Raw genomic sequence first — 12,291 nt, 5'->3', positions numbered from 1 at the left:
CACACACACAGCCCCCCTCACACACCTGCTCGCGCACAGAGCATACATACACATAATTAAACGGCGGTTAGTGGGAGACATGAGCGTTGCTGACCTTCATTAAGATTCCAAACTTTCCGTTTGACTTACACCGAGCAGGTGGGCGGGGCCATGCTGACTGTTGTTGTGTTCTTTTCTCTTTGTGCAGAATTACGGCGGGGGAATGAGACCCCCGCCCAACTCCATGGGGCCAGGAATGCCCGGGATGAACATGTTAGTACATTACGTTTATACCATTTATTTATTGTCGCTGTGGGACGGAAAACTTGTATGTCCGAAAACGTTACTTTTCAGGAAATGGAAAAAGAAACTGAACCTGTGTTCCAATCCATCCATAGTTATTATTTAGTCGCAAGCTCTTTAATAATTTTCATTTGTTAAATATTTATAAAAGATCATAGACATACTTGACTTAACCATTTTCACTGTCACTTAAAGAACAAACATCAAAAATAGCAAAAAAATAGCAGATCTACAAGCTCACAACGCGCTGCATCGCGCCGCGCTGTGAGCTTGTAGACCGGTTATTTTTGCTATTTTTGTGTGACACTCTTATACGATATACAAGGTTTCTGTCCGACAGCAACATTATGTTCTTGAATGTGTCTTTACTCTTTATACATGCATGTTTTAATGGGATTAGGCTTCGCCTTGGATTTGAAGTATTCTCCTCTCTTCACTGACTTGCTCCCAGTGCGTTATCCTGCTTATATGACAGCAGAAATGTTATGTCCCTTTCCAGTCTTCTGTGGTTCTGATTCATTCATAATTATGAACCAGTCTACTTCAAATAATTAGAAGTACATTGTACAGTATGGTGTGCAAATTGGTATTTCTTTAAACTGTCAGTTAATTCATTGATTTATTATTGTACCCCCCCACATGACACGTCATGGCCAATCAAAATTCAGTATCTGCCCTAGGGGTGGTCTGTTATTTTACGGTGCTACAGCATAAATATAAATAAAGCAAATTGTGTGTTCCTGTTGTTGAATTGGGATTTGATTTCTTGTGTGGACCCCAGGAAGAATAGCTGCTGCTTGTGCATTAGCTATTGTGGATCATAAAACAATAAAAATGTAAAATGATCTCAATCAGGAACAAGAGTAACACAAAGTATTCACGAGGTAAATCAGTTTGTCACCTGCATACATCCAAGCACACTAGCACAGTGTTGAATGCTGCCTCATCATCGATGGAGACGTTCAAAACAACTTTCTGTTAATTCCAAATTGATACCAATCTCAATCCCCGCGTCTCCTTGGCTATGAAAGGTAGAGATAACAGACAGAGCAGAGTTACTTTTGTTTTTACGATTGGACTGAACTGGGGGGGGAAAAAGCACTAAGGGATTAATCTTGTATAAGTGACGGATACAAAGTCACTAATGGAATGCCAAGGATGGCTCTGGCAGTGACGACTGCCTGCGGTGATGCATGCACTCCTGCTGCATATTAAACAAAATGTCCTATTGAGTGGTGCAATGTACAGTGAGCTTTCCCGCTCGTAATGTCTGCGTTTGTCGTCCTTTAGGGGTCCTGGTGGAAGAGGTCCTTGGCCTAACCCTAACGCCAACTCAGTAAGTGACATTGGTTTATGACAGCGGTTGCTGCTGTAGTTACATGATGTACAGTAGGATGTTTATGATGGCAAATGTCTCATCTTCAATGTTTCCTCTCCTGTCGATTGCCTTCACAGATAGCTTATTCGTCTTCATCTCCGGGCAACTATGTGGTACGTTTCAGCCGTTCTTTACGATGGGCTCAAAACCATGATAGGCCATTAAATATCATATATATATCGATAGTTAAAACACATAGTAGAGCTCTCACATTCTCACTGTCTTTCTCGTTCCCTTCCTCTCTTTTTCCTCGTTTTCCCCCATCTCCCCTCAGGGGCCTCCGGGGGGAGGCGGGCCACCAGGAACACCCATCATGCCTAGCCCTGGAGGTGAGTTCTATGTTTCAGTTTCCCTGCTGATTGTCACTGTTAAGCACTGTTCACTGGCTGAGAAACATCAGCGCTCATCTTAGTCAGACACATCTCTCTGTGTGACAGACTGACAGTGCACTGAAAGCAGTGCTCTAAAAAAAATGTCTGTATCTATAAAGCGTTGACAAAAGCTGACACGTGCATGTTTAAGTGGCAGTATTTATATGCACAGGTATCGTTTTCTTGTAGCCCTTTTCAACTTAAGGGCATAAAACACTGCAGTTCTGGGTGTGTTTAATGCTTTAATGTTTTTTTTTAGTGTAGTAAAGTGCGTGACGCCATGTCTGTTTCGTAGTAAGCTACTCAATCCCCACATGTGGCCCATATGACAGCTTGATGTACAAGTACACCCCCTAGTATGTCGCAGGGACTTACCCCCAATCCAACTCTTCATACTGAGTGCCAATCAGGGAGGCATTGGGTCCCATTTTCATAGTCTTTGGTATGACCCGGCCGGGGATCAAACGCCGACTTCACAATGTCAGGGTGGACACTCTAACCACGACCACGGCCACTGAGCTGGTCATATCTGTTTAGTCCAAATTGTTAAACATGTTGCAAAAAATCATATCTTGCTTTCATTGACACTGTCTGCCTGAATGTTCTCAGTGGGATATCAGTCAAAAAGAATAAAAAAAACGAGTGAAAATAGCAGATCTACAAGCTTGCCACGCTGCAACCCTGTTGTGAGCATGTAGATTTGCAATATTCACTATTCATTATAGGAAAAGTACACAAGTAGGTGCGTGCGTGTGTGTGTGCATGCGTGTGTGCGTGTGCGTGTGTGTGTGGGTGGGTGGGGGGCGGGGTCGCTGTTTTCGTCAGATGTATGAAGCGTGGGCTCCAAGGTAAAAAAGGTTGGGAACCACTGGTCTAGTTATGGCTATATAAAGGAAAGCAGATGCCTGTCACTATCAGTCTGCAATCAACTGAGTGATTCAGTTGGGCTTTGACCCATCAATCTAATGTCTCTGTGGCGGATTAGCAGAGAACAAAACACTGTGGGCCGACATCCTGTAGATGTTGTGTTTCTGTGGGCCTGTGGAGAGCTTCTTTTTGTGTCCACTATTTATTATTTATATACCTTCCTCTATTGTGATACGTTGCCCGGGCAACGTGGTGCACAAAATGCTGCTGCTCACACGTACAATAGGAGGGAATGCATTTTTCCACAGCACTTGCCAAGACTGCACACAAAGACACACATGTGTGCACGGGCGCGCTCTCGCTCGCTCGCTTGCTCTCACACGCACGCACGCACGCACACGCACACACACACACACACACACACACACACGCACACGCACACGCACGCACACACACACACACACACACACACACACACACACACACACACACACACACACACACACACACACACACACACACACAAGCACATGCACACACAAGCACGCACCACCCACTCAGCAGTGCCCCCCCAACTCCCACCCTCTTGGTCACACACAGCATAAGATAGATTCAGGGCCACTAACACACACCGATCTCTCTACCACTTCACTCTCTTTCTCTCTCTCTCACACACTCACACTCTCTCACACACGCACACGCACACAGACACACACAGCACTCTCTTGTCCTATGATTTTAGGCTGTTAATCTAATTTGTTCTCTATCTACACCTCACAACTTGCATGCCTGCAATGTCATGTCAAGGTCACCTCATCTTTTTGTAGTGTTTTTGGGGGACAGAGATGCCTGACACAGGACACACAGTGTCTTCAGGTCCGTGTGGAGTGCCTCCATTATAGTGTGGCTGGATTGTAACAATAAATGATACGAATGGATTGTTCAGTCAGTGTTAAGGTGGATTGGACCGATATCGTCATCTCCACTGGAGATGAGAATGACAACATGTTTGGATACCTTCTGTGGTTGCTAAGAGAAATTAGTTATAGGTATAGTGTGATTATGAGCTAGAATTATGTTGATTATACTAAAGGGCAACATCTTTCAAGTTCCTCCTGTGAAGTTCAGTTCATTAGTGTGTGTGTTCTTGTTCAGGGGTCTAGGCAGGTCTGTAATACACTACCACCTTAAATGATTACTTTTGAAGTTTTGATAGGATGGAAATACTTGACAGGACAGTGGACAAACATTGGGCCCTGATGTTCCAGCTTATAGATTATGCAGAATCAGGTTTCTTATGCATCTTTGACTGTTGTTGTCTCCTCAGACTCAACGAATTCAAGTGAAAACATCTACACGATGATGAACCCCATCGGCCCTGGCGGTAACAGACCTAATGTAAGTCATGTAAAACTGGTGAATCACTTCAGTGTTTGACCTATTCTGTGTATTCATCTGCTTCTATGGCAGTGTTGATTTCGTCGACTAAAACTATGACGAAGAATGTTCGTCGACTACCTTTTTTCACTGAAGAAAACCGAATAAAAACAAAATAAAAACTAAGTTATGATGACTAAAACTAAGACTAAATATACAGTATTGACAATTTCGTCAACAAATAAAAACTAGACTAAAATGTTAGAGAGAGACTAGTGAGAAGGAGATACAGTAGAACTAAGACAAGTCATTTAGCATTCATCCGAGTGTAAAATCAGCCATTACGGCGCCATCAAGGCACCGCCAAAATACATTTTAGTCGACTAAATCAACTGTAGATTTAGTCGACTATAATCTTATGATATTTAGTCGACTGAAACTAGACAAAAACTAAAACATTTCAGATGACTAAAATATGACTAAAACTAAATGGAATTGTATTCAAAAGACTATGACTAAAACTAAATCAAAACGTGCTGTCAAAATCAACACTATTCTATGGTTTCTTATGGTCTACTTATCAAATGTGACGTTACGTGACACAGAATGGAAAACGAATGAAGAAAAGGTGTTTCAAGCTTTCTCAGATGAATGACGTTTGTAACGTGTTTTTATTTCAGTTCCCGATGGGGCCGGGGCCTGACGGGCCAATGGGTGGAATGGGCTCTATGGAGCAGCACCATATGAACGGATCACTAGGTGAGTTACCAACGACTCATCCTGACCTTATGGCAGATAATGACATTAGTACTGTATGACACAGTGTGACCAGCTGCTGTGTCACATTTTAAGTCTATTCACTGTTGCCTGATATCGTCAGAATGATGGGGTTCTTTAGTTGTGTGACTCTGCCCCCTTGTGGATAACGAGGGGAACGTTCTCTTCCCACCCTCTTATTGATCGGAGCAAAAGCAGATTATGTGGGCAGTGAGCAGTCCCATTGATTCCCTAGACAGGTGAGACATGATCAATGAAGCCAATAGAGTTTGGGCTCATCTGTATCTGAAACAAATAGCTTAATTAACAGCTATTGCCTGTGAGAGGGCAGCCCCCCCCCCCCCCCTCGGTGGGGATACCTTGCTTGGGGTGGGGCAACCCTAATGTCAATAGGTAGTTAGATGCTGGAAGGCTGGTTAATGGTTACCTCATGATAATTATGTTTATGTCAATTTCTCTGTTCACAGGCTCCGGTGACATGGATGGGTTGCCAAAGGTGAGACTCTTGAGTACTTTCTACTGTACATTATACGCATTGGAATTGATGTTTTATTTTTATAAAATCACAGTGATGGAATGTATGAATATTTGAAGTATATTGAATACATAATCTAAATAAATCTCCCAATAGAAAAACACACACACACACACACACACACACACACACACACACACACACACACACACACACACACACACACACACACACACACACACACACACACACAATGGCGCTTTAATTTTGGCATTCGTTGCGAAAATGGATTATGTTATTTGTCTTTATTGATCTCCCAATAACAACGTGAATGGAGGGAGACATTTTGCATTCTTCCTGACGTCGTCTGTCCTCCTGTGTTTCAGAATTCTCCTAACAACATGGCAGGCATGAACAATCCCCCTGGGACTCCGCGTGATGACGGGGAGATGGCAGGCAACTTTTTAAACCCATTCCAAAGTGAAAGTGTGAGTATCACATGGGACGTTGTCCAAACACGGCACGTGGCATGCAACCGTAAGCATGGACGAGAACCACATAGTATGCGTTCTCTGATGCATGGAGAGAATGTCATATAGTGCGCTTCTCCTGATTTTAATTACTTGTTTCTGAATTTCCTTAACATTTTCCCTTTGGCTGGACTATGTGCTCTTGCTTGCCGCTTGTTATCCGACAGAACGCAGAAAGAGAATACTTTCATCCTGATAGTTAGTGACACCACACAGTTGTTCTGGTATGTGGTATGCGCCTCACAAAAGCTGGTATCCCGTACATGGGAAGTTAGCGTAGTCAGTTGTATTGCTTTAATCTGGAACTGTGTAGCATAAGATATATAATATAGTATTGGCTTATCTTTTCTCCCCTCCCTCTTTTTTTTCTCTCTCTTTACAGTATTCACCCAACATGACGATGAGTGTGTGATTTTTTTTATTTTATTTTTATCTTTTATTTTATTTTATTTCCTTTTCATCTTCCCTCACCCTACTCTACCGTTACCCCTCCCTCCCGGTGTGTCTTGCATTACCCCCCAACCCTCCCACTCCCTTCTTCCTAACCCGCCTCCCACCCCCTCCTGGATTGGTGTGCTGCGCACCCCCGCAGCCCCTGGGGATGCCCATGGACAGCAGGACCCCCCTCAAGGCCCCTCATCCCAGTGCCTGCAAAATGGGAGTGAGAGCATGAAACCCAGCTCCCGGGCCACAGGAAGGGTCTCTCCACCCGTTCTCCGTAGCCCTGCCGGGTGTTCCTCCCCAGCCCAGGACAGTAAAGAGATCCTAGCCTGCACCCTGGCCCGTCTCTCTCAACCCCTACAACCTGCCTGTCCAGGAGGCATTCATACCCAACTGAGATGCTGTTCTGCAGCCAGCTACACACCACCACCACCAACAACAACATCAACAACGACGACAACAACAACACTCCACTATATTGTGCTGATCATAGCTTACTATGAGGGTATGCAGGAGGTGACTGATTGGGGTTGAAATCTAGAAACCCTTATTAAAAAAAAAACTCTGCCCCTTTTGTGGGAGAAAAAAAAAAGAAAAAAAGAACCGATTATTTTATTTTAGGGCAAGAATGGCTTTCATTAAATGTCTGTATTTTTTTTGTGTTCATCATGATGCTAATATTATTATAATTGTCATTATGTTATTGTTCTAATAATGTAGTTATGATTTCCTGTAAAGGGCACATCTTATCTCAGCAACAGCATCAACAATGACAGAATAAGCACACAGTTGAAAAAAGAAAATGCACAATGATACTTCTGTTTACATGATTTTAGGTATTTGATGTTTTTTTTTTGTTGTCACAGTCATGCTCCCATCACTTACCTCTGTTCATTTCTCTGAGGAACTTGTAGCTAACGTCTGACAGGTCATGGCTTCAAACGCACAAACTTTCAAACTTGAGGGTGTGGTAGGAATAATTTGTCGCAGTCGTGCAGAAACCTCTTATCTCCATATTCTAACTTTTTGTGTTTTTTCGTAAATGAACGCCCTACTTGATCACACTACAGCGTCACACAGAAGCATCAAAAGTAGCAGATCTACAAGCTCGAATTTGAGCTTGTAGATCTGCTACTGATGCTGTTTTTTTATTCGAATCCTGAAAAGTAACCGTTTTGGACATAATGAGGTTTCCACCCGACAGAGACGAATTGATAGGCCTCACTCAGCGTGATGGTTTGTGCTCAGGTTTTAGCTTGGCTAAAGCTACTCATACAGTTGAAACAATGGATTTCCCTGAGCCTTGCTGTTTGCGGGCACAGTGTCTATTGGTACACAGACATAATCCGTTTCTTAGGTGTATTGTCTTAAAAAGCCCCCCCCCCCCCCCCCCACACACACACACACACACACACACATACACGCACTACTTTTATTGTGTAGGAATGGACTGTTCTAATGGAATTCAGCATTAAGTTCCATTAGGTTTTTAACTTTTCTTTCTTCTGATTGACTTGTTTTTCTTTTGATTTACTCACGATTGCCCTTCTGTTACGCCATTTCTCAGTCAGTATGAATGGAGAGAGAGGGAGAGATTTGTAAATCATCTTTTCTCTTTCAAGGATTTGGTCTTGCCTGTAAATACAACATATTTAGCTTCTATTGTGGTTATTTTGTTATTTGTTATTTACAACTTGTCTGTGAATCTCCCCCGAAAAACTGTCTCCTTCTCCATCACTTCTCCACGATTTCGACCTCACTAAGGACTGGAGGCGGCACAATGTACCCTCCCAGGATGCTGTCTAGTCCCATGCCCGTGTCTCCGAACTGTGAACGTGGAGAGATTCCGGGACCTCTGTTACTCGCATACAGTAACGCCTGCCCTCTCACGTTCAGTTTGGGTCGAACTCACAGATCGTTGTGATCCAGTGTCTTTGCCCTCATGAGACAGGCTACATAATGTTCTCCTTGGAGCTCCCACCACCAGGTCCCACTGAGTCAATGACTGTATGTGCGGGAAATTGGATACAGGGTTTGGGTTGTGGCAGCTCTAGTGATGGGAGAACTGTGACTAAGGGTAAACGGATGATGTCGCCACAAGGGTCTAAAGAAGAGGAACACTTGTTTAGGCTGCATTTGTAATGTATGTATTTCTCTTTGGTTGGACTGAAATGTAAGTCAGACCTTTTTCTTGATTCTTTTTTTTTTTATTATTGTTTTTATTTGAATTTCTACAAATTATATTCACGAGAAACATAATAAAGAAAAGCCCACAGAATCTGCACACAAAGGGGAGAAATAAAAGATACATTTTTGTTTTATATTATTTCATTTGTTCTTTTGGGTATATCATGTATACCCTTGGCCTGAGCAACCCTCTTATCACTGTTTCAAAGCTATGCATTACAGTGTGTCTCAAAAGGTCACTCCAGAGTGCATATTTAACAGTTGTAGCTATTCTAAACAACAATAACAGAAGAATCGTAGAGCCTGATGTGATTGATGTTCTTGTCGGTCGTCTGCTATCAATGTGAACCAGGTTGTGTTCAGAGTTCAGCAGGGACATCTCCAGGGTAGTTCATGGGCTTTAACCACTTTCAACCCTGCATGGCGTCCCTATTTTGGGCAAGTCGATACATTTTCATAAACTTGCTGATCCACAACCTCACAACGTGTCGTGATGCGATTTATTATGAGCTTGTAGATCGGCTACTGGAAAATCTTAAGTGGTGAAGTGGCCTGAAAAGCACCGTCTCCAGTTTTTCCTTCCATGTACTGACACACACCTCCCCTGATTTGTGCCTCGTCCCGCGACCACGTCGCTCACATTGCATCGCTTTTTCTTTTCCCCTTAAAATCAGTTATTTTCAGTGAGCGACTCGTCGTGCGATGAAGTATAAATGATCCACTATTACTCCTCCTCCCGATCTTTCTGCAGCACCCCTCCCTCACTCCTCAGCCCCCCCTATCCTTTTCTTTAATTTCCTTTTTTTTTGTAAATACTGTATAATGCATTTTGATATCATTGACATGTTTTGATATGTCAGTCACTACCAATGAATACAGCTTAAAGTAAATTATAAATAAACTGTCCGTGTTTTTTCATAATGGAGAGACGATGCGCTTACGATTTGGTCCATGTTGGTGAATGCCAAACTTGCATTTAAAATGTATAGAATGCAGTTACTTAATCAGTAGAAACTGTATGCGAAAGATGTATATGGTGGGGGGTGGGGTATAATGCTTGAAACGGGCTAAACTGCCAGCAAATATCTTCTAAGGACAGGAGGAGGTGAATGAGGCTGATGAAATGCTGCTTCATCCTCCTTTTGTCCTTACCTGCTGTGTTATTAGTGAACTATTGGTTCTTGAATAATCATGTGACCGATTGTTCCGAATGCCATCGTCTCCTTAAAAAAAACATGCGACCACATATTACAGTTTTTAATATGAAGGATTTTTATCAATTAAAAAATAAAAACACTTTTAAAAAGGAAAAAATACTTAGAGAACCTCATTTTAAATTAATAATAGATCAAAAAGTAATACTTAAGGGGAAAAACTGTGTCCTTTGCTATTCACTCCTGTAATAGCGTTGTATAGATTGATGCTCTCTCACTGATCCTCGCTCAGTCCTCTGTGTATATCGATTGTTGGCCATCTCTGTACTTCTATTGTGATGTATAATACTGTACCATTAGGGAGATTTGCTGGGTGGGTGGGGAGGTGATGCTGGGGCTGGGGGGATTCAAGGGAAGGGGATGACATTGATTCTCCTGTACTGTTCATGGTCCTTTCTAATGACACGGCAGTATTCAATATGAAGCAGTCTGTCTCTTGGGTTTGCTTTGTATTTTCATGGTAGGATAGTTCAGAATCTTGTCTTAGGGACTTAGGTGTCTTGTGTAGGTAATAAAAATGTCCTTTGTATGTTTCTTTATATTGTAAAGTTTCTTTAGACTGAAAGAAAAAAACAGATAATTTGCTTATCAAAAAAGAAACAATGCATCAATAATAAATGTCATTTGATTTTTCCCTGTTGTTTGAATCTTTTCCTCTGAGCTCTTAATTTTCCAGACAGATACACATATATACATGATGGTAAGTTCAAACTAATTACAAGTATCACCTCTTGACTATAATAGTTCTGCTTATGAACAGTATGTTCTTTGTTCTGACTGGACTCTCACACTCCAACTAATAATACATAGTATATAACAATTTACTTATTTATTTTGTACATTTATGAAATGATCAAAGCTTAAATTACTAGTGTTCATTGAGAAGTTAAATTATTATACCTTCAAGTCAAGTGTTCCAAATAGAAAGACATGACATAAATCATGTTTATGTCATAACATTTTTATGTTAAATTTATAAAAATTACAAAACTGTTACTATCAATTGTTAAAGTTTATAAGAAGATTTTAATAACAAAGTGTGACCTTTCAAATCAAATGACTGACCTTAATAGCATCACATTTTTCATGGCTAGCTGTAGAGTAAAATACTCCAGTGTAAACCAACTCACTTAAACTTACCATGACAGATAAAAACTTGTCCGAGAAGTAAAACTTCAGTAATTCTAATGTGTATACAGTATGTACACACACACGCACGCACGCACGCTCACTCACACACATCACATACACTTGCCACATCACGTAGATATTATGTACTGCCTTATCTTTTTAAAAGTCACCTCTTCAACTCCCACTTCTCTCAGCTCCTCTATCATGCTCTCTCTTTCCCTTTTGGTACCTACTACAGTTAATACCTACTACAGTTAATAATAGTATGTTCCACAGTCTCCTCTTCCTGCCAGAGGTCACATAGACGTTTAGGGTGTTTCCCAGTGATTTAACACTATGTCCCAGTCTTAACCTTGTAATGATGACCTCGCTCTCTTCTTGCTTCCAGTAATGTATCAGAATCAGAATCATCTTTATTATCACATCACAGGTTTACAGGTGTAAAACAGTGGGTGAAATTAGTTTTAGTGCAAGCTCCATCGTTTTTGATTGTTTCCAGAAAGAGACAGAAAATACAAATAATGTTCCATCCGAACATTATGTACATGTAAACTTGTAGATCTGCTATTTGTGCGCAATACATTACATACATTTAATTAGGCTTTAAAAGAACTGAACAGGTATATATTTTTTTGCCAAATCTATGCCAAACTTCCTCTGCTGGCATTGTGGGCTAATAGTCCTGTATGGATTAGAGACACATGACTTCAAGATTTAATGATAGCTTCTGCTAAGGCAGTGCTTTTCAACCTTTAGAATTTCAAGATGCCTGCGTTCGATATGCATTAGAGGCCACAGACCCCCATTCTATAATGTTTTTAATTTCTGGCACCCCAATCTACACACAGTCAAATCCTGTGTTACTGTCACAGACCTGTAAGGTTCCATATGAGCTTGTAAGGTTCCATATGAGCTTGTAGAGCTGCTATTTTTTTTAAATCCTGGCACACAAATATTTTTTGAGACGGGGTCCGCAGCAATAACAAAAACATCATTTTGGGGTCCTTGACATGAAACAGTTTGAGAACCACTGGTGTACATGTTCAAACATACCTGCTGGCAACAGAAACAAAATAGATGTAAGTGCTGTTATTAAAATACAAACTATAAAAATACTAAAATTGCTAAAATGCAGAAAAGTAATGGTCATAAGTTCATGAAGCGTAATTCATAATAATTTCATGATAGCCTATACATAAATATTTGGGTCATAATTGATTTCATGTAAGGTAAAGCATGTTAAAACATGATGTGATTAAAC

The 12,291-nt window shown here is 41.3% G+C and overlaps 1 protein-coding gene across 2 annotated transcripts in view; it reads left to right on the top strand.

Annotated features, from left to right (window-relative positions):
* ssbp4 (single stranded DNA binding protein 4) overlaps nt 1-6,880 on the top strand; it is a 140,566-nt gene extending 133,686 nt beyond the window's left edge. The window contains exons 9-17 of one of the 2 annotated variants that reach the window (XM_084067464.1): nt 188-252; nt 1,573-1,618; nt 1,738-1,773; nt 1,935-1,989; nt 4,226-4,296; nt 4,956-5,034; nt 5,520-5,548; nt 5,914-6,015; nt 6,650-6,880. In XM_084067464.1, the coding sequence (XP_083923590.1) occupies nt 188-252; nt 1,573-1,618; nt 1,738-1,773; nt 1,935-1,989; nt 4,226-4,296; nt 4,956-5,034; nt 5,520-5,548; nt 5,914-6,015; nt 6,650-6,730 (564 nt within the window). In that variant the 3' untranslated portion in view covers nt 6,731-6,880. Of the gene's footprint in view, nt 1-187; nt 253-1,572; nt 1,619-1,737; nt 1,774-1,934; nt 1,990-4,225; nt 4,297-4,955; nt 5,035-5,519; nt 5,549-5,913; nt 6,016-6,439 lie in introns of both variants that reach the window. The other variant, XM_084067465.1, reaches the window with a different exon arrangement.
* Nucleotides 6,881-12,291: the final 5,411 nt, after the last annotated feature.

This window comes from Gymnoscopelus microlampas (assembly GCF_963454915.1).
Source record: "Gymnoscopelus microlampas genome assembly, chromosome: 9".
Taxonomy (NCBI): domain Eukaryota; kingdom Metazoa; phylum Chordata; class Actinopteri; order Myctophiformes; family Myctophidae; genus Gymnoscopelus; species Gymnoscopelus microlampas.
This window is presented reverse-complemented; position numbering and strand designations above follow the sequence as displayed.